The sequence below is a fragment of the Aulonocara sp. 'chitande type north' Nkhata Bay genome, linkage group LG15 (assembly GCF_057382095.1).
Source record: "Aulonocara sp. 'chitande type north' Nkhata Bay isolate Kocher_YH1m ecotype deep benthic linkage group LG15, A_spYH_male_GT1.1, whole genome shotgun sequence".
Lineage (NCBI taxonomy): Eukaryota > Metazoa > Chordata > Actinopteri > Cichliformes > Cichlidae > Aulonocara > Aulonocara sp. 'chitande type north' Nkhata Bay.
In genome coordinates this window covers 29,633,729-29,654,824 of record NC_141358.1, presented here as the reverse complement: position 1 = coordinate 29,654,824, position 21,096 = coordinate 29,633,729, and the positions used below count along the sequence as shown (strand labels likewise).

At 37.0% G+C, this 21,096-nt stretch overlaps 1 protein-coding gene across 2 annotated transcripts; it reads right to left on the bottom strand.

Annotated features, from left to right (window-relative positions):
• Positions 1–10,772: 10,772 nt before the first annotated feature.
• Positions 10,773–19,291, bottom strand: LOC147313336 (sterile alpha motif domain-containing protein 3-like). Of its 2 annotated transcripts, none has more exons than XM_086265438.1 (10): positions 19,195–19,291; positions 18,090–18,174; positions 15,304–15,418; positions 14,782–14,970; positions 14,610–14,697; positions 13,552–13,713; positions 13,231–13,440; positions 12,598–12,763; positions 11,551–11,630; positions 10,773–11,395 (listed from the first exon to the last, which is right to left on the bottom strand). In XM_086265438.1, the coding sequence occupies exons 2-10, from the start codon at positions 18,169–18,171 to the stop codon at positions 11,093–11,095; spliced, it is 1,395 nt and encodes a 464-aa protein (XP_086121564.1). In that variant the 5' UTR covers positions 18,172–18,174; positions 19,195–19,291; the 3' UTR covers positions 10,773–11,092. The 2 variants fall into 2 exon arrangements, with proteins under 2 accessions (XP_086121564.1, XP_086121563.1); XM_086265437.1 differs by having other exon boundaries at positions 15,639–18,174; positions 19,195–19,290.
• Positions 19,292–21,096: the final 1,805 nt, after the last annotated feature.

The window sequence follows — 21,096 nt, the reverse complement described above, 5'->3', positions numbered from 1 at the left end:
TGCAGAATTGGTTTTCCCTTCCTCGGGAGCAGCGCTGGGCTCTCCAAATCACGGACAAACAGTGTTCCACATTCTTGATTTTCAGTTCACAAACACTTGTTGTAATGACTAACTACTCCTGACATTTTGGAGATGTTAGCTCTTTATACAGTAAAGTTACAGTGGGATACAAATAACATCAGGCTGATCCTGCCATGATTTGTTCCCCCTGTCTAAATCACGGACAAACAGTATCCCACAGTTGTTTATGTTTTTAAACCCATTTTGCACAGAGAGGCATTTTTTGAAAAATGTATTGATAGCAATGTTGAACATTATTACGCAGGGAAAAAACAACTGCATGTAAAATAATTACACCGTGAAGCCTCTGCCTTTCTAAATAGAGGGACAGTAACTGCGTGTTTATATGTAAGCGTGTAAAACCTGAAGATAGAGGAGTCATTCCATGAAAATGGCACAATTTGAGTCCCTCTCACCTCTTATGGTGTATTTCATCTATTGGGTCACCAAACTTTCTATTTAAACAGCTTTACATATATATTGAAATGTACCCTTTAATACAGTTTTTTCATTTGACACCATCTATTTTGTCATGTCCCTCATGGCCTTGATGAAAGTTTACTTTGAAAATACCAAATAAAATTATTTAAAAAGTCAATAAATTTTGGTATCAACCTAAACATCTATTTGTGCTCTTTTGCTGTTAATATTTCTTTTTTTCAAATTTAATTGTTAATTATTCATTAAAATCACAATTATTCCTGTACCTGACTAACCTTTCAACCCCGTTACATGAATGATCCCACCCCCATAAATACAATGGTGTGATCCAGAATTTCATATACATCAGGAAGTGACATCACTGAAGTCTTTTGGACAACAGGACCACAGAGACAGGCAAGTTGCTCCCATCTTTTCCTTTATTTTAGTCATTTATCTTGTGATATTGTGGTTGTCAACCTCAATGACTCAACACCGTAACATGAAAAAAATATATAAAACTATAACTTATGAAAAAGTTCTTTCTTAGTTCATGAATATATAGTGATTTTGAATTTCATGCATGCCATGTGTTCTCTGTCTGGTATTCACTATATTGAGCAGCGGCCAGTTTGTGCAAAAATCTCAACCCAGTCACACTCAACCCTGTTATGTTTTTGATTGTAACGGTGTTGTGAGATCGTGATGGGGTTGAGATTTTAATACTTTGGTTGTTAAGTTATCCAATTATTTAAATTAATTATTATTATATTCAATCACCCTTCTTATACTGCATGCATGCTGAATGTGATTTATGTTCCATGTTAAAGATGGCACCAACAACAGCAGCAGAAAGGCAAAGGAAGTATCGGGAACGCCTTAAAGCTGATCCTGAAAGAAGGGAGAGATACCTGCAGAGTGAGCGTGAGAGATGGAGGCAACTGTCAAGGTGACAGTCAAGAAATCTTTGGAGGGCACACAAGAGGACTTCATTGAGCTCTTCCTCAGCTTTGTAAAGAAATTTAAAATGCATCACTTTAATATCAAGCAGCAGTATGCCTTCTGCCGTGAGCTGAAGAACAACATGTCAGGGGAGGAGACTTTGATACATGTTGAATTCTCAGAAAACTACAGCTGTAAATACAGTTTTCAAGTTCAGGTGGTCCACTTTGGGGCTTCATATCAGCACTGATACATGTGAGACTTCATCAGAATTGTGAGCATCACAGCAGATGCCTTTGTGTAAAAGTAACTGAGAATAAAACACAGAAAAACATGAAGGAGATTTTCCTGGTCTGGCTTTTTATAGCAGATAACCTTAAAAATATTCTACAATGTTCTGCATATAAAGTTTAAATTTCTTCAGTATTGAACAACAGAAAAAATAGGCTTTCTTGTCCGAGGTCATTTAAGTGAAAAAAGAAAAGAAAAAGACAGCAGCCAACAGCGCTGTAAACAACGGTAGACTGGTGGGTAATAAGCAAATGAATAATACAGAAAACAGAGATTGGAGACGGGAAACTGTTCTTGAAGTACAGAGAGAGATAGAGAGAGCTAGCTGTGCATGAAGTGTGATTTTAATAGTCGTGGAAGCAAAACAGCAAAATTCATGACGACATTGATCAAATGTGAAGCGCAGTTTGCTGCTTCTTTTGGTGCTGGCTTGGTGAATTTTGGTTGGAGAGACAAAACCTGCAGCTCAGAATCAGCGCAAAAAGACGTAATCACAGCGCGGACCGGACGCATCAGAATCGCTAAGCTCCGACAGCGTGTCCTTCTACGGGCCGTCGGGTGAGAAAGCCGAGAAAGACAAAGTTGATTCTGATGCGTCGGGTCCGTTCTGCGTTTACGTCTTTGTGTGGAGTCCGTGTACCTGCTCTCATCTGCTGTTTGGTTGTTGTTGAAATGGTTTTGTGAGCTTTAATCTGAGAATCTGGCATTTCTGGCAAAACACAGTTATATTTAAAAGTCGATTCAGGATTTAATGAATTGATATCGCTTTATTCAAGCTACTCACCTCCCACTTCCATCTGCACTTTCAACTGGACCACGGCCAATCAGAGAGGTCCCGCCCCTTACTATCTCTGATTGGTTTAGTCCACAATAGGGGCATAATGTGTGTCTGTTGTTGACCACAGGGAAGGTTGCAGATTTTTATTTTTATTTTTTTTTGCTACCCGAACATTTGGTCGCACAGGTGCAACCAAATATTTTTTTTAGTCGCACCACTAAAAAGTTTGGTCGCATTTGCGACCAAATTGGTCGCACTCTAGAGCCCTGATACACACACACACACACACGCATTATGTTACATTTGAGCAATTCACTTTACAATGTTTGTTAGTTGTTAATGTGCTGTTGTGGTTGTTTTTACTTTAGATTAATAAAACTTAATTCTACTGCAATTTGTATCTGGTGTCCTTCCTATGGTTACAAAGTGAGATATAATGCTAATGGTAAGCCCTATACATTGAATTTAAGAGTAAACAACTGTTTATATGTAAAGCTGTATTTGTCTCTTCAACCCTGTTATGCTAGTCTCAACCCCGTCACACCTACATTTTCATATATTATTTTGTTAAAATGTTGAAAAAATAATTTAATGTTTGGGGATTTCTGTCTAAAATATTGAGCGCTATCATCTGATCATTGATTTTGATTACAATTCTTAGTTAAACTAAATTTTTGATGAAAAATGACAAGATTGCGTTCACTCATTAGTTACATTTCAGGATTTAAGAGAGTAAAAATGTGTGATTTTATGTCATTTTTCTATTTAAAATTATTGAATTGGTATGGGTGACATCTAATTAATGTAAACATATTGATTTCTTTAGAAATACATTTTAAGATAATATTCAGAGAGCCTCCAAAATGTCCATAACGGGGTTATGGACATTTTTACATTTTTACAGTCACTACATCTTGAAAATATGATCAATAATAAAAGAAAACTAATGCCTGAGATGGGAAAATGCATTTTTCTGATAGTTAAATATATCCTTAATGATGTGGGATATACATATAAATAATACATTTTGGTAAAAAATGTGAAAACATCCAAGTCCAATTTTAACCATTCTCTTGGAATGACTCAGAGACAAAATACTGTTAATCTGACTATCTGCCATTCTGCAATTCATCTCATGTAAACAATAACGTGGCGCACAGCGTGACGTGAAAAAAGGCACATACCTTTGACGTTGCGTGACGAACTCTGTATTCCTCATCCACAAAACAGCTGCGTTTTCAAAAATACCCGTGTAGGTGTGGAAGTAGCATAAAAGAGTTAGTAGTTTATTTTCTTACTATCTGTAATTTATTGCAGATTACTTGTATTTGCTTAATTGTTTACTGAATGTTTGAGGTGTGAAATAAACCGCAATGGAGCAAAATATGGGTGTGTGTGGCTGGAGTATGTGTTTGTGTGCGCGTGGGGGGGGGGGGGGGGGGGGGGCAACATTTTTCATGTAAAACAAAGGGGGGCCCAGCAAAAACATTTTGGGAACCACTGCCTTAGAATCATCTTGTTTAAAGGATTTCTTGAGCAGTGAAGTAATCCTGTGACAGTAGTCAGTATTTCCACTGCCGTACAGCAAACCATAACTGTTGATAATTCAAACGGCAAACTTTATTTTTCAAAATATAAACAAATACAGTTTAAAAACAGCATTTCTGTCGCTGCCACAATGTAATGCAGTTTAACTGTCCGTCAAAGTGACCAATCACATCCTCACGTGTGCGCTGGCTTCTTTGTGCACGTGGCTGCCGAGTTCTACAGGAGCGGTTTGCTGAAGTTATGTGCAAGGAATTTAATTGCGCCTGTGAAATGAAATTATTTGGTCAGATATTTTTGCTCGTGCATATGTTATGACATAAATATCATTCCATACAAGTCCTTTCATATATATTTTCTTATTATTTCTCCTATGTATGTGAAAACTGGGAATCAAACTAATAACTAATATGTGTTGATAATTTGATTAATAACGTATTTGTACAATTCTGCAAAAAATATTATAATTTTAAATCATGCCATTGTCAACTGTAATATGAAGATAATAATAGTATCATATGCATTCATATGAAATAACAGTGCAATAGTTCCCACAGCCACTACTGTAGATGGAGAGTAAACACTTGAGGTTAGCCTTTTAGGGTTAACTGCTAGCGTAGCAGCACTTTTGATAGCAGTTGTTCCCAACTGCTATCAAAATATTTGATTTATGTGTGCTATAGATCCCGAGCAAACCCAATCTAAACGACTTATTAACGTATTCAAAATTAAAATACTTCAGTTTTTTGTGCATAATGACATCAGTAATGAATATCACAGAGCCAAATTTGTTCTGAGCCTTTCATTATTCTTCCAAGCTTTTTTTTTTAAAACAAACTCTCAGTGACGGCATTAAAACATCCCAATTCAAGAAAAAGCAAAGACAAGAATGATGGATCCCTCTGAGATATTTTCTCTCATGACTTATTTCATCACACAGTCTCTATCGTTCCTCATGCCGCAGCTCCCCTGCTATGTCCCTGTCTTGGGCGTACAGCTGACTGTATACTTTATCGCTTGGTGTTTTATGAAGAAAGAAGAGGATAATGCAGTGACAAAAAAAAGTCTGCCTGCCATCTATTTCTGTCCACCAAGTCCATCATCCATTCCAAAATTAGAATGTTTGAAATAGGAAGCAAAGGGCCTATTTAAAATTTAGCTAATTATAGGACAATCCATGAGTAAAAAACAAAACAAATTGTTTGCACAGTTTGCTTTTATTGATCATTTTCTTATGACTAAAGCTTGGATATTTAAATGCAAAATTGTTGAATAATGGTAATAGAGTACTGACTGCAGAATTTTAACTCAATACTAGCATTCAGTTTGTTTACATGTTTGCATGTCATTTTCGCATAAAGCTTATGCACATATAGGTCTGAACAAGTATAAAAGTATATTAGCATCTACAAAATTTAGTCAAGCTAAGTAGTTTGTTCTGATTACAGCACTAGAGGAAGACTGCTATAAGGCAACTTCAAAGCAAACCTGTATTTATGGGGCAATGTGAGACATTTTTAAAAATCGTAATGCATCCCTATGTAAAAGAAAGCAATGAATCTCACTGGCCACTTCATTAGATACACCTTGTTAGTACTGGGTTCAATTCTGCTGTCAGATTTGCTTTAATTCTGTGTGGCATAGATTCAAGAAGCTAATTATACGGAAGCATTTTGGTTTGTATTGACAAGAAAACTTAATTCAGTTGCTGCATATTTGTCAGAAGCACATGTGTGATGTGAAAAATGGGTTTGCGGATCATTCCAAACATGGACACCAACCCCCTGATGATCCTCTAAACCCCCTGAGCCACACCCAGTTTCACACCTTGGCTCAGGCGATTAGAGGATCATCAGGGGGTCCTTTTGTCCCTCTGTGGGGGGATACTCCCACTAGGTTTATATCTGGGACTCTCCACCATTTGACCTTAGAACTGAAGAAGCTTCTCGGATGAGAGGTGAAACGTCTTCAAGTAATTTAAAGAAGTCCAGACGCTTTTCTTTGCAAGCTCCTTTGACTTCGTTGTGCTAACTTTTTACAGTCAGTTACAATAACTCGTGCTGCGTACTAGCTAGCATGACGGAGTTTCTATACAGTTGGGTGGGTGCTATGATGTTACTGGTGAACTTTATGTTATTCATATGGTTAGTTAGTAGAGTTGCCTGTCGTCCCGTAAAAAACGGAATCCTCTGGTATTCACAGTTAATATTACGCATTTCGTATTGAGCTGAAAATAAACGCGATTTGTCCCATTGTCTGTCATTTATTATTTTTAATATTCAGTAATGGTCATGTCTCACGTCTAGTCTTCTCTGTCTTAATTTCAGGTTTCCACCATATGTTGTAGATAGTTCAGGAAGTTAACTCAACCAAGCAGTCTTTGGGTTTCGGCTAAGTACTGTTTAGAATACCAGAATAGGGAGGATGGTGTAGGTTTAAGTTTATTAGATTGATACATATGTACCAACAAGACAGTGTACATCACTGTCACAACGACGTTTGTTTTCATTCAAAGGCTTTATGGTTTTTCCTATAATACCTGGTGGGCCGGTTTCTAGTCAAAATGCCCGGGCCGAGTTTTTTTGTCCCAGTCCAGCCCTGCTAGTAACTGCCTTATTAATCATGAATTTCACTATTAAAATGAATATTAATAAAATCTCTATTAAGACACTCAAAATTTGCTCATATCTTAATCATTATACAGTATATGTAAATGTGCATCTAAATACTCATTTAGACTTTATAAATAATACAATGGTACAGTTATATAACAGTTTATTAAAAAAGAAGAGATATTTATATCTATATTTATGAATTACATACTAAGGAGGAGTAATGCTCCTTACTAGTACCTGACTGATGCTTATTAGTGTGACATTATTCTAAAGTGTTACCGATTTTAAAACTACTGCTTTGTTCGTAGAAAACTCATGATGCATGGACATCCAGGGCAAATGTGTCTGTGTTTCATAAAGGTTACATCATATCTTCAACAATGAATAAGAAAAAACATGACAGGCCTCTTAACAATACATGTAAACACACTCACTGACTGTGCAGCTCAGCAGCATGTCGGCTTCCACCAGCAAAAATAGTACTGCTGCAGGAGGAGAGACTGATGTAAAAGTGGATACATCTGTGAACAGAGAGCACCTGACTGTTTTTAAATGGGTTTTGTCACAACACACAACAGAACCCCAAAACATGTGACCTGTTTGCTGTCAGACTTAATGATGTAAATGGCAACATTTTAATCAAGAAACACTTTAGCTTTATGTGTGAGTTTTTTGCTCAAAATTAGTTTTTAAAAATGTAAACAATATTGAATAAACTCTAATTTTTCCCAGTTTTAGATAAAAATAATAACTATACAGGGACTTCTTCTTGTGGCGTTATCTTTATTACTTAGGTTTAGTTAATAGTAATTATCACAATAGATGTTTTGCCTCTTCATTTTTGTGTGATGGCAAACCTGAAAGTGAGACAGACAAAGCAATGAAGAGGACTGATGATGACAGCGGGCAGTAGAATCACGATGCATGAAGGTATATTGGATAAAATGGCAATTTACTCATTAACTGAGAAACAACACCTACTGAAAATGCTGACATAAAACTGGTATGGGGAATTGTAAGACTAGGGGCTTACAGCAGAATAACAGCATGCTAATAAAAAGTTAGAATAGTTCAGGAGGTCACAAATGGATAAGCTACTTTTTTCGCATCATTTTGAGATTCGTATTTCATTTTAGAGGTATTGCACAGATGAAAGAAGGCATATGTTTAAAAAGGACTCCATGGTTCCCCACAACTCTTTAGAAACCCTCTTAATGGTCTTGGTGCCTCAAAACTATAAACACTGACTTGTTGTTAGCTTTAGGGTCCATCTACAATAAGACAACAACAAAAAGTTGCAAACAAGAAAAGACTAGATAATAAAAACAAATAAACTGAATAAAAAAATTTAATCTAGCTAAGATATTAGTAAGCATTTAGCAGTCATTAGTTTTTGGTGCAAATAATTCTTAGCACAAAAATAATAGTGTTTCACACTAATAGTACCTAGTTGAATTATTAAGTTGATATTATGATTGTAAAACTTAACTGTAAAATGCTAACTGCTAACATTTCTCTGTGATTTAGTCCAGAGTTGGTGTGAAAATTTATATGCTTCTTTTTAGTGAAAGACTCCTCAGCAGGCCGATGACTGGTTAACAATATTTCAGAAATTGTCTGGTTTAGAGACAAAATGTGTTATTCCATATGACAAACTATCGTTGTTACTATCCATCCATCCATCCATTCGCTTATCCTTTTCAGGGTCACGGGGGGCGCTGGAGCCTATCCCAGCTGTCATAGGGCGAGAGGCGGGGTACACCCTGGACAGGTCGCCAGTCTGTCGCAGGGCCAACACACAGAGACAGACAACCATTCGCATTCACATTCACACCGAGTGGCAATTTGGATTATCCAATCAACCTATCCCCACAAGCTGCATGTCTTTGGACGGTGGGAGGAAGCCAGAGTACCCGGAGGGAAACCACGCAAACACGGGAAGAACATGCAAACTCCACACAGAAAGACCCCGGCCTGATGGTGGAATTGAACTCAGGACCTTCTTGCTGTGCGGCAACAGTGCTAACCACCGTGCCACCGTGCTGCCCCCGCTGTTACCATTTCCAAGATATTTAATTTTTGGTATTTAGACTCATTTTGATATAAATTTTAAGCTTTTATCTTCTCATCTGTTTACGATAACTTTGTTTGATTACAGTGGTGAAAGTTCTTTGTGGAACCAGCTTCCAGTTTGGATTCGGGAGACAGACACTATCTCTACTTTCAAGACTAGGCTTAAAACTTTCCTTTTTGCTAAAGCATATAGTTAGGGCTGCACCAGGTGACCCTGAATCCTCCCTTAGTTATGCTGCAATAGACGTAGGCTGCCGGGGATTCCCATGATGCATTGAGTTTTTCCTTTCCAGTCACCTTTCTCACTCACTATGTGTTACAGACCTCTCTGCATTGAATCATATCTGTTATTAACCTCTGTCTCTCTTCCACAGCATGTCTTTTATCCTGTCTTCCTTCTCTCACCCCAACCGGTCGCAGCAGATGGCCGCCCATCCCTGAGCCTGGTTCTGCTGGAGGTTTCTTCCTGTTAAAAGGGAGTTTATCCTTCCCACTGTTACCAAAGTGCTTGCTCATAGGGGGTCGTATGATTGTTGGGTTTTTCTCTGTATCTATGAAGCGCCTTGAGGCGACTTTTGTTGTGATTTGGCGCTATATAAATAAAATTGAATTGAATTGAATACTTTTACAGTACTTTCAATAAGGGAAGGGAAGTAAGTATCAAGTAAGTATCAGTAAGTAAGGGAAGAAAATGAAAAACAAATAATTGAGGGACATTTTAATCTGCTTAAAGAAATAACATCTAACTTTGTAGCATTTTAAGTTCCCCACTTCTAGGAAGGTCAAATTCTCGTTAAATAAATTGAAATTTTTTCTCATAATTGATACAAGTCCTGTTTATACAAATCCAGTTACATCAAAACTATACGAATAGTTTAGTGAGATTTGCTATCTGAAAATTAGCGCCTAACACCATTTGGGCCAAAACATATTTTTTACATTCTCCTCAGAAGCATTTTGGCTGTAGGCAAGAGACCTGAAACTATGAAATACAAATAGGCCCAAAAGTTTCACACAGCTCCCTGGAACGACAGAATTAGGTGATAACTGTCTGTGTTTTTTTGCAAGCTTTCTTTGCAAGCTCCTTTGATGACCTGGATGACTGAGAACCTTCACAGACATATCTGTGTTTTTTTGCTTCTATTTACAGTGGCTTGCAAAAGTATTCGCCCACCTTGAACTTTTCCACATTTTGTCACATTATAGCCACAAACATGAATCACTTTTATTGGATTTCCACGTGAAAGACCAATGCAAAGTGGTGTACACGTGAGAAGTGGAATGAAAATTATACATGATTCCAAACATTCTTTACAAATAAATAACTGAAAAGTGGGGTGTGCGTAATTATTCAGCCCCCTGAGTCAATACTTTATAGAACCACCTTTTGCTGCAATTACAGCTGGCAGTCTTTTAGGGTATGTCTCTTCAAACGAAAACGCATTAGTGTGGACGTAGTCCATGTTTTTGTGTCATGCAACACAGAAACAGAGGTGTTGCCATGAAAGCCAAGTCATAATCATGATCTCTCAGTGGTCCCATTTCATTTAAGTTTTTATACTTTAAATACATTTACATACTATACACTCAGAAAAATAAAGGTGCCAACTGGAATTAAAAGTGGTTCTTTAGACTGATGCCATAGAAGAACCTTTTTTGGTGCCACAAAGAACCTTTCAAACAAAAGTTCTTTGAAGAACCATTTCTTTCAGTGGTTCATTGAAGAACCTTCAAAGGTGCCCCAAAGAACCATCAAGAAATGGTTCTTTGGGGCACCTTTAAAGGTTCTTCAATGAACCACTGAAAGAAATGGTTCTTCAAAGAACCATTTTTAAAAAGATCCTTCAAATGGTTCTTTAAAAGAACCATTTTAAAGAACCTTTTTTGAGTGGTTCTTTAAAGAACCATTTTAAATCTTTCAAAATAAAATGTATCATAAATTGAATTTGAGTAGGGTAAAATAAATACAAGCACATAGACATATATTAATGGTTTATTGGCACTTTGTATTACAGAAAAAGACATTTTAATGCTAAGCACAACACCACTACTAATAATAGCATATAAGTCATTTAAACAGTAATAATTAAATATCTTTACTATAAATACATATAAATATTATACTATAGATAAAACAACAATTTTTACATTAGAAATAGCAATACTTTCATAACAGACAATTAAACAACACATTTTCATCAGCATGTTTGCATTTTCAGTAAAACTATTTCAAGAACAATCTTTTTATTTAAATTATCAATGAACTGCAGCCTTAAGTTATGTAAGTTAAGTTTAATGTGAGACTCATGGTCCTTTGTTAGTCCACACTGGGATAATTTCAGTCTCTCACCTGCACTATGCTGGCAATCTATGAGATATTTAATGCATTTGCCACTCTTTGCACAGCTACTGGTACAGGTGTAGTCAGAGTTCCCAAGTTGAGAACAAATGCCTCCAAAAAGCAAAATGTCTTTTTTAGTTCACTTGGATAGGCAACATTGTAGACATGGTACAGGGAGAAGACAATACCCATCGCCAATGAAATGTCCATTTCCCCACTGTCCAGAATCCTTTTTTGTCCATCCATCTGGACATTGACCTCAGTTGAATCACTCAAGGGCTTGCCGTCACTGCTGCTGAGTACGATTGTAGGTATCGGGCTGTGTGGATCCTGAAACAGAAATTAAATTCTTGAAATGAGGAGTATAGTTTAAATAAGTATAAACAACAGCTGTCCCAATGAAAGTATAAAACTCCTGTAAAATACTGGATTTGTTCAAGACCCCCCCCCCCCCTCTCACCATACCAAAAAATATATAAATTTACCTTATTTATGACGAAGAGATGAGAGGCATTTTCTTTGAAAATAGATGGCAGGAGAAGAACAGCTGTGTTTACCATCTGACCTGAAAAATAAAGAGAAATATGTAAGTATTTTCTGGCCAATTTTGTTAATACAAAGGTGTAAAGGCCATATGAGTGCCTTTATCAGGAGTTGAATGTCTTGCAGAACATAAGCATTAGTGCAGTAAATGTATACCTAATTAACTTTTCAGTGTAATTCAGTGTAAATGTTAAGCATTTATACAAAACCCCCAGAATGTTGTTCAGTTCTGTAAGTTGCTAGCTTTAAATAATTTGAGTCCTAAAGAACTTGCAAAGCAAGTCTAGCTGCCACTGAACATTTTTTGGGATAAACATTGTGTGAATGACTGAAAATCTTCATAGAGTATTTCCTTGACTTATTCGAATAATGGTGTAATTAATCGTTTTTTTGATGAAATCCACACCTACTCTCCTTCAAAGAACTGGTGGAACTGTATAGTAACGACTCTACATATGTAACGATGCTACATATAGCATCGAGGGTATATCAGTTAAATCTTAAAGTACATCATTGCAGAGACGAGACAGGAGAAATGTCAGTCTGTGGATATTGTAAAGCAGCGGTCCCCAACCTTTTTTGCGCCACGGACCGGTTTATGCCTGACAATATTTTCATGGACTGGCCTTTAAGGTGTCGCGGATAAATACAACAAAATAAAACTAGTACCGGTACCGAAAAAAAGAAAATTTATTCATAACACACGTGAAAAGACCCAGGAAAACCGAGTAAACGATAAAAACGATAACAAAATAACGCTGAAAACTGATAAAAACCCTGAAAAACTATACATTTCACACCTGAGCCTCAACTCTCGCGGCCCGGTACCAAACGACTCACGGACCGGTACCAGTCCGAGGCCCGGGGGTTGGGGACCGCTGTTGTAAGGGACACTGTGTTTACTAATGTGCTGTATGTGAAACCTTAAAAAGTGGTATCTGAGATAGGAGTTAAAAATGTTTTTGCTCATTATTGCCAAGTGCCCTCACCTTTTCTTTCAGTGTCTGTCTGGCTCTCATCAACAGATTTTAAGCAGAGGCTTTTAAGGTAGCTGTTTGGGGCTATTGACACAAGCTTCGCTGCCAACTTACTGAATCCTCGGATTACTTTTTTGTCCACATCAGTTTTAAGTAACATGGAAGCCTCTTCAAGAAGCTAAAATAAAGGATAAACATATACATATTAGCTTTGTACCATAATATATACCATTATATAGCAAACCAGAACAATCATTATTTCACACATCAATTATCATTAGAGAAGAAATTATAATTTTGCATTTGTTTACTTTAATTCTCAAGTACACATTGCTGTGCAAAAGGGATGTTTAGACTATTCTTCCCAAAAAACTATCATTGGCATCAGATTAGTCCAAAATTATCCTGTAGCATGAAAATAAAACCAAAGAGAAAGACATAGTCAATGTGGCAATTTCTGTTAGTGTTCTGTTAGTGTACTTTTATTACTCATGAAATCTGCTGAGTCAGTCACTTTGCCTGTCCTGTAGGTACATGATTATTAGAAGTCTGTATAAATGTGCAGCACATCAGTACATATTCGTGTTTTTGCTGTGCACTATTGTTATTGTTGTTTTTTGCTGCAGTTTTTGATAAAACACTCACCACAACAGGGATAGTGAGACATGGGAATTCTCGTAGAACCTCTTCAGTAGTATGCTGAAGAATGTAGTGTGTTCTGTACTTCTGTATTTTCCTGAGGTGCGTTTGAATGACATCCACATTTGGCCTAGTTTTTTGGCACTCTTGCTTAATCACTGATACATGTTGGTCGGTGCTCCTTTCATCCTCCCCATCGTCAAGAGGATTGATATCCTGGTTATTAAAAAGTTTAGCAAATATTGAGAGAAAAAACAAAGAAACAATACTTTTAACTTTTATGTACAATTTAAAATGGCAAACAAACATTGAGCATATTTAACTTGCCTTGGTTTTTTTCAAAAGGATACAGGGCTGGATATCTGATGATCTTTTTCTTCCTGAATTTGGAACTGAGTATTTCTGTCTCATTTTTTCAATTTCCTCTACGTCTACTAGTGGTCTTCTTTCCTTTTTAAACTTGTTCCTGAGAGACTCATGCAGAGCATCCTACAAATGATAAAAATGTAACTAATTATTCATAAATAGGTGCAACTAGGTCCTCCCTTTATGCAAGACATTTACCAGAAAACTTTGAGTGACATAAAGCTGGTAGGTTTGCTGTAATCATGTCATAACCTAATTAGTTCCTATTTACAGATCTCTTCTTTAACTCTTAGGAGTTGATCGAACACATGATATAAAGGTTTGGAGCACTTTAGATTGGCTAAATACACTATAAAAGGTAGATAAAGTATTAATGGCAATATGTCCTACAAGCATACTCGTCATGATCTTTCAGTCTATATGTTAATACCTCTACCTTTTAATAATAATGTATACTTTATTGATCCCCACAGGGAAATTTCTCTCTTTGCGTTTAACCCATTCACTCAGTGAAGCAGTGGGCAGCCACTAATCAGGCGCCTGGGGAGCAGTGTGTAGGGACGGTACCTTGCTCAAGGGTACCTCAGGGTAGCCGTTCAGTTGATTCAAACCCCCGACCTTCCGATCATGGGATAACCACACTACCTACTGAGCTATCCCTGCCCTATTTTCAAATTAAATTTTTTAAATACAAAAACTACACTATCCTGATACAAAGGCAAACAGAGCTAATATAATGCTGAATTTCACACCATTCACTTGAGAATTCACAGAGAAATGAAACAATTAATTTAAAAGAGCAATTGATATTTTATTTATTGTTTGACCATACTGCACGACATCTGCCTCAAAAATCACAATACTAATACTTGTATTGTAGTGGCCACAAGGGAACAGATAACCTCTGAATATGTAGCAATGAAAATGTTAGCATGTTACACTCATTAGCCAATAATTGGGCAATTCAAAGACAATTTGTTGGACAATTGTATCAATGTTTGCTTTTCAGGAATACTTACATATCCAGAGCCATAACTCTCCTTCAAAAAAGGAAAACTCAGAAGGACAGTCCTCAGAAGGTCTACATACTGCACATGAGAGGGATACCTGCAAATTTTGAATGATGAACTTAAATTCTGATGTACATACTGTATTTTAAATGGATCAAATCTTAATTATATATAGACTTACATTGTCTCATTACTCAAGTGGTCAAACAGTGCTTGAATAAGCATGTTTTTGAGTCTGTTCTTGGTGGGTGACTTTAGTGCTGCATCTTTATTGGTCAACGCAGTGAGCACAGCTGGAGGAAACTGCACTTTGCAGTTAAACATAGGTTGGAGTGCTGACACAGTATGCTTTTCTTTGTGTTGCCTTCCACTGCAAGAAGAAGTAAGAAGTATGTTTAGAGTTTGTTACAAGACATGAATATACGTGTCCTTGTGTCCTGCATCAGGAATATCCGCATATTTAAAACGTACAATAACAGCTGCTGAACTACAGAAACAGAATCATAACAGAGAGTAAGAGTGGCTGTGACATTTCAATTTGAAAGTAAATGGGTGTGTGATGCACATCAACGCTGGAGAAACAGAACAGGGCTTGCGTCAACCCCTTGCCCCCACCCTCCAACACCATAAACCTAGGGGAGGGGAAACACTGGATTGTATGAATGTACAATTCAGTGAATCAACCAGTCAACTTAAGACTCACTCTTTCAGCTTCTCTACAGCAGACAAAAATTTCACTTGGTCTTTCACTTTTGGAAAAAGACGCTCACTCATTCTTTCAGTCATCTGCAGAAGTGTCGATCCATCGATTTCATTGTCTGTGGCACAGAAAAACAATAAGACACGATCAAAACAGAAATGAGCATGTCGAAGATAAAGAATAAAAATATTATAAAACATTACTAAAAAAACAGCTATGAGTTCATTAGTGACTATAGATGATGACAGACCTGTGGAATAGCCAAAAAGTGGTTAAAATCATTTTAACAGTGGTTGACAACTCCTAACTAAAAAGTCATGGTTTAGGATGTATCTTACCTAACTTTGGTATGGACTGCCTTAAAAGGTTGGTGGATCAGTGTAATGAAGTCTTGACCATCACATCTGTATGCGTCCAAAGCATGAAAGTCTACCTCATCCCCAGGCTTGAATATCAACAGATCATCAGTCTCTCTGATGTGGTATGATTGAAGGTGTCTTATAAACTCCAGTGTTGTGAAAAGTCTTCCAACAAGAAACCAGTTGGCCCTGATATACACAATCAGGACTATTTTCACAAACAGTGGAATTTGCTCTGCATGCACAAGTTCCAAAATGAAGAAATCTCCAACTGCATATTTTACAGAGTTTAAAATGATGCATTTACTTGTCCAGAGTTTCTCATCCACAGTAACGGCTGTCTCCAAGTTTTGCAAACAAATCTGCAAGTTCACTGGAAGTTCTTGAAGTGATAAGTTATTAACTGCTGCTTGTGTATGATCGCTCCTGATGATCCGTTCAGGCTGCCACTCCCAGCATTGACGAAGCTGATTCCTCTTTGCCAAAGTCTGACAAATATTAATATAGTTATTGGTGATTCTTGCTACTGTCTTGAAATATTGATGTCTGGCTTCAAACCTCATGCACCAATGAGAGCGGAGTGACCCATAATCAAGGATGAGCTGAGGATAATGTAGCAGAAAATGCAGCTTGGGTGTAAACACACCAGGAAACAGATTGATGAAATCTGTCAAAAAGTAAGTGATCAGTTCATGTAGATTACTAATCCAGTCAGTGCTGATGGTTGGAGCAAGAATAATCTCTCCTATTTCTCGAACCAAAAGATAAAGCTGCCAAAACTTGTTACCCTTTTCAATCCTGGAGCCTATGACGAAAGGCAGAGTCCTAAATAATGTCCATTTCTCAACAGCAGTTCCAGAGATATTTCCATCCAGTGCTACCTTCTCAGATATTAGAGCAGGTTTGGAGGTGCAGTCATTCTGTCCAAAACTAAAAGTCCTTATGCTGTCATTCACCTCTTGGATAGTAACGGTTTTGTCCTCGTGCAAGGCTTTTACAACAGACTTCAAAACAAGAGGAATGACCCCCTCAAGAAAATCATGCATTACATCAGGTGGGAATGCATTTGTGGTATCAAAATATGACAGCTTGTTGAAGGCACATGGGCCAGTTACACCATACACTGACCTACAGTGGGGGTCATCTTCAACACATTGCAGATGGTATGCATGAACAGTCTTTGTTCTAAGAACACAATCTCCCTCACTAATGATCCTAGACAGGTCCTTGTAATGACACATACAAAACCTGCATATTCTACCATTACTGAATGAGCAGCTAAAACCTGCAAGTGTGTGAGAGGTTAGGTTGTCTGCAGATATTGTGGCCAGACCACCTTTGATGCAGTACTGTCTGTCTTCAAATTTTAATCGTAATCCACGTTCTTGCAAAACCTGTAGGTCACAAATTAATGGTTCTAATATTTTCTCAAATCCATATGTTTTCACCAATCTATGTTTGACAAGTATCAACAGATGAATATGTCTTAAAACAGATCTGTCTTTTGGTGGAATATTTCCCAAAGTAAAATAAAATGCAGACACTTTATGTAGACGTTTCTTTGATCCTAATGGATTAGCAACTTCAAATTCATCACTGTACAACTGAATTCTCAAATGTGGGTTGTCTGTGTTAAAAAAAATCACTTTCTTTGTAAATTTTCCCATCACTAAAATCTGTTAAGGTTTCAGGAGCACGGGATTCTGGCCTAAAAATTTGTCTTAAAATGTTAGGATCATTACATATTAATTCTAAGACTTTTAGAAGTGGCATATACTGAAAAGTGTCCTGTTTCCCAGTAAAAGGATCTATCCCCAGGATACATTCAACAGGTTCAATCAGGTTTAATTTCTCAACACAGTATCTGTCTAGTTGATATGTGTTGCTGACTGCACTGAAGCAATGTTCTACCAAACTATTGTCATCAATATAATGAAAACTTGATATATCAAAATTAAGAGTCTGCAAACATTTAGAAAATATCTCCCTATAGTTTTCAATAAAATACTTGAAAAGTGACTCTACTTCAATAAGAACAAATGTTTGAACTTTTCTATTTACAATACTTTTCTCTTGAAGATTCAAGGAAAACAATGCCAGTTGTTTTCTCACAGTCTCTGTAAAGTTCTCTACAAGTTCACTCAGAGTTCGTTCAGATGATTGGGGAAATTCAACAGTTTCCTGGATGACAGGGTCACAGTCTGGGGCAGACTCTAATCCTTGTTTCTGATATTTATGTTTCTTCCTTGTGTGATTTTTCAAAGATTTCACAGACAAAAACTTTCTGGGACAGTCTTCTAGTCTGCAGACAATGAAGAATCCACATTCACTTTCATGGTATATCTGTTGATGTTTCAGCAGTTTTTCATATGTTGGTTTTCTTGTGGAGCACTGTGGACACTGATATGGCACATCCATAGAAATGCTCACCTACAAAGACCTGTTGATAATCTGCCAATTCATTTTCCCCAAGCCAAAGAGATACTTCTCCAACAGTCCACTGCTGAGCCATGATCTGTTAAAACAAAACAAAATGCCATTACATTGTTTTATTCTGTGACATCAAAAACGTATTTATTTTTTATTCATTCATTTTCCAAGCCGCTTTATCATCATAAGGATCGGAGGGGTGCTGGAGCCTATCCCAGCTGTTTTTTTTAGGCGGGGTAGACCCTGGACAGGTTGCCAGTCCATGGCAGGGTTGTCATTCAGATATGTATGTTTGGATTGTGGGTGGAAACCCACACAGAAACAGGGAGAACATGCAAACTCCACACAAAAAGGCACCCGGTTGACCCCGGGAATTGAACAGAGTCTTTCTAGCTGTGAGGTAGCAGCGCTAACCACTATACCACCGTTTATTCTAACTTTTAAGCCTTCTTCAGATAAATATTGATTATTTTATGCTTTCGATTATCTGGTCTTGTTAGTATAATGACCTCTTTTTTGCCTAATATATGATGTTGGATAAATGAAATGTACATAAAAAAAATTTAACTATAATAAAAACGGACATTATCTTGGTAACATCAAATGACTGGAGCATAATTTGTCAACTACTCTGAAAATAAGTTATACAGTAACAGTCAAAGACAACTTCTCATGTGTCACATTTCTGTTTATTCAAAACACTTATGCATTGCTGTATTTTATACAGCTACTCCACAATTCAAAGTACAGGCTACTGAATTTCTGAGTTTCTAGACCAGACACAGAGCTCACACAACAGGCTTCAGGCGCCATTTTGGTGACTTTAACCATATTATTAATTTTAATATCTGTCTAGCTGACATTAGTTTATGTACGCAGCACGCAATATAGCCACATATTTTACAGGCCAAATTAATTGGGAGCACCTTCACTTAATTGTAACAGTGGTTTTGTTAGGAAAACAGTTCTTTATACCAGATACTAAACTGCGTTAACGTCAAAGGCTAACGTATCTAACCATTACTGTTAGCACAACATTAACAGCAAGCTACAATGACGAGTAACAAAAACAAAACAATAAAAAGGTTTTATGAAAATGTTTTACCTTTTCCAACAGTCCAGGAATCCAGAATCCTTTAAAGACCAGCAGGTACTGAAGACTGTTATCCACTGGCAACGTCCGAGAGAAAGTTTTCTTTCCGTTAGAAAGTTCAAGGCTCGCGCGATCTGTGTGCGCATGCGCATCCCTACAGTTGCCCCCCCCCTTTGGTTGTACTACGTGTTCTAACGTCTCTCTCTCTCCCTGTCATTTATTTGGCTTGACACATATAATAATAAATTGCGCAGTGATAAACAAGTACTCAGATCACATGTGCAATTATTATTTACTTATATTATTTTATAATTTGACTTTACATACTGCTGGGTGGTTTGTAAAGTTCACAGTAACTAGTATTATCATTATGATATATATATATATATATATATATATATATATATATATATATATATATATATATATATATATATATATATATATATAGAGAGAGAGAGAGAGAGAGAGAGAGAGAGAGAGAGAGAGAGCAAGAGAGAGAGAGCAAGAGAGAGAGAGAGCAAGAGAGAGAGAGAGAGAGAGAGATCTGATATAGATCAGTATCTGAATCTGTCTAATATCCCCCGAATGGATTGTTAATTTATAAATTCACCATATTCATAAACGGCTTAATAATAAATTCTATATTCTGTTACCACATTATTTGTGATCAGTGGGTTTGCAGGGTGGGTGCTGGGGGTCTTCAGGCTTTGGCACCCACCCCTGCCATCAGAATATTTTTAAGCAAGTGTTTCTAACTTTAATTTGAATATTCAGTATCCCACCATCTGCCCCCCCCCCCCCCCCCCCGCACACAAATAAAACACACAGTATAATTTAAACCCTCATTAAAGTGAATATTATTTATGCCATTTTACACCAACAAACTCAGATAGCTAAGGATGAAGAACCTTTTGTTCTTTAAAGAACCATTTGTAATAGCTGAAGAACCATCCACAAAATAAAAAGGTTCTTTGACGTATGATGGTTCTTTAAAGAACCATGAAGACATCTGAAGAACCATTTAAGAACCATAATTTTTCTGAGTGTACTAAAACTGTCTTTATTATTGACTTGTATTGTATGTTATTACCCATGATATTTGCTCGTTTCTGTGCTATAGGCTGAATGATTTCAATTTATCTAATAATCATGCAATGCTTTTTCTAAAATGACATCCATAATAATAAACATCTTCTCTGCTTTTTGAGGAAGATCCAGTCCTCTAACTTACACTAGGGCTATTCGTAGAGTATTAGCATCTTCAGGTCTATAGCATTTCAGATATCTATATATCTATATATCTATCTATCTATTTATTGTGTGTGTGTGTGTGTGTGTGTGTGTGTGTGTGTGTGTGTGTGTGTGTGTGTGTGTGTGTGTGTGTGTACACACACACACACACACACACACACACACACACACACACAATATATACATATATACTATATATAGTATAGTAGAAAGTACTGAAAGATATATGCAGGTTTTAAAGCAGCACATGCTCCCATCCCAACACTGAATGCTTGACGCTAAACCTATTCTATCTATTATGTCTATTCAACAGCTTGGCTTTGTAGTACAAGAGTCTGGCTGCTGAATTAGCCTGCCTGCAGTCCAAACCTTTCACCAACTTAAATATGTCTTCCAAAAGTCCAGTAACTGGTCTCCAGTGTTCCCAGACATTTAGCAGCTGTTCTTAAGAGAAATGGGGATTTCCTGTTTGAAAAAAAACAAGAGAGTGTGATATGGTACTCTATGCTGTATGGGACTTAAATGAGAGTCTTGGCAGTTGACCCCTAGCTTGCAGTCTTTGCTTGGAGTAATAAAAATGAGCTATCTCAGCTAACTAAAGTAAGAACCCAATTGCACTAATCTCACATGAACACGGGAGCGTTTGGAAAAACTGAATTC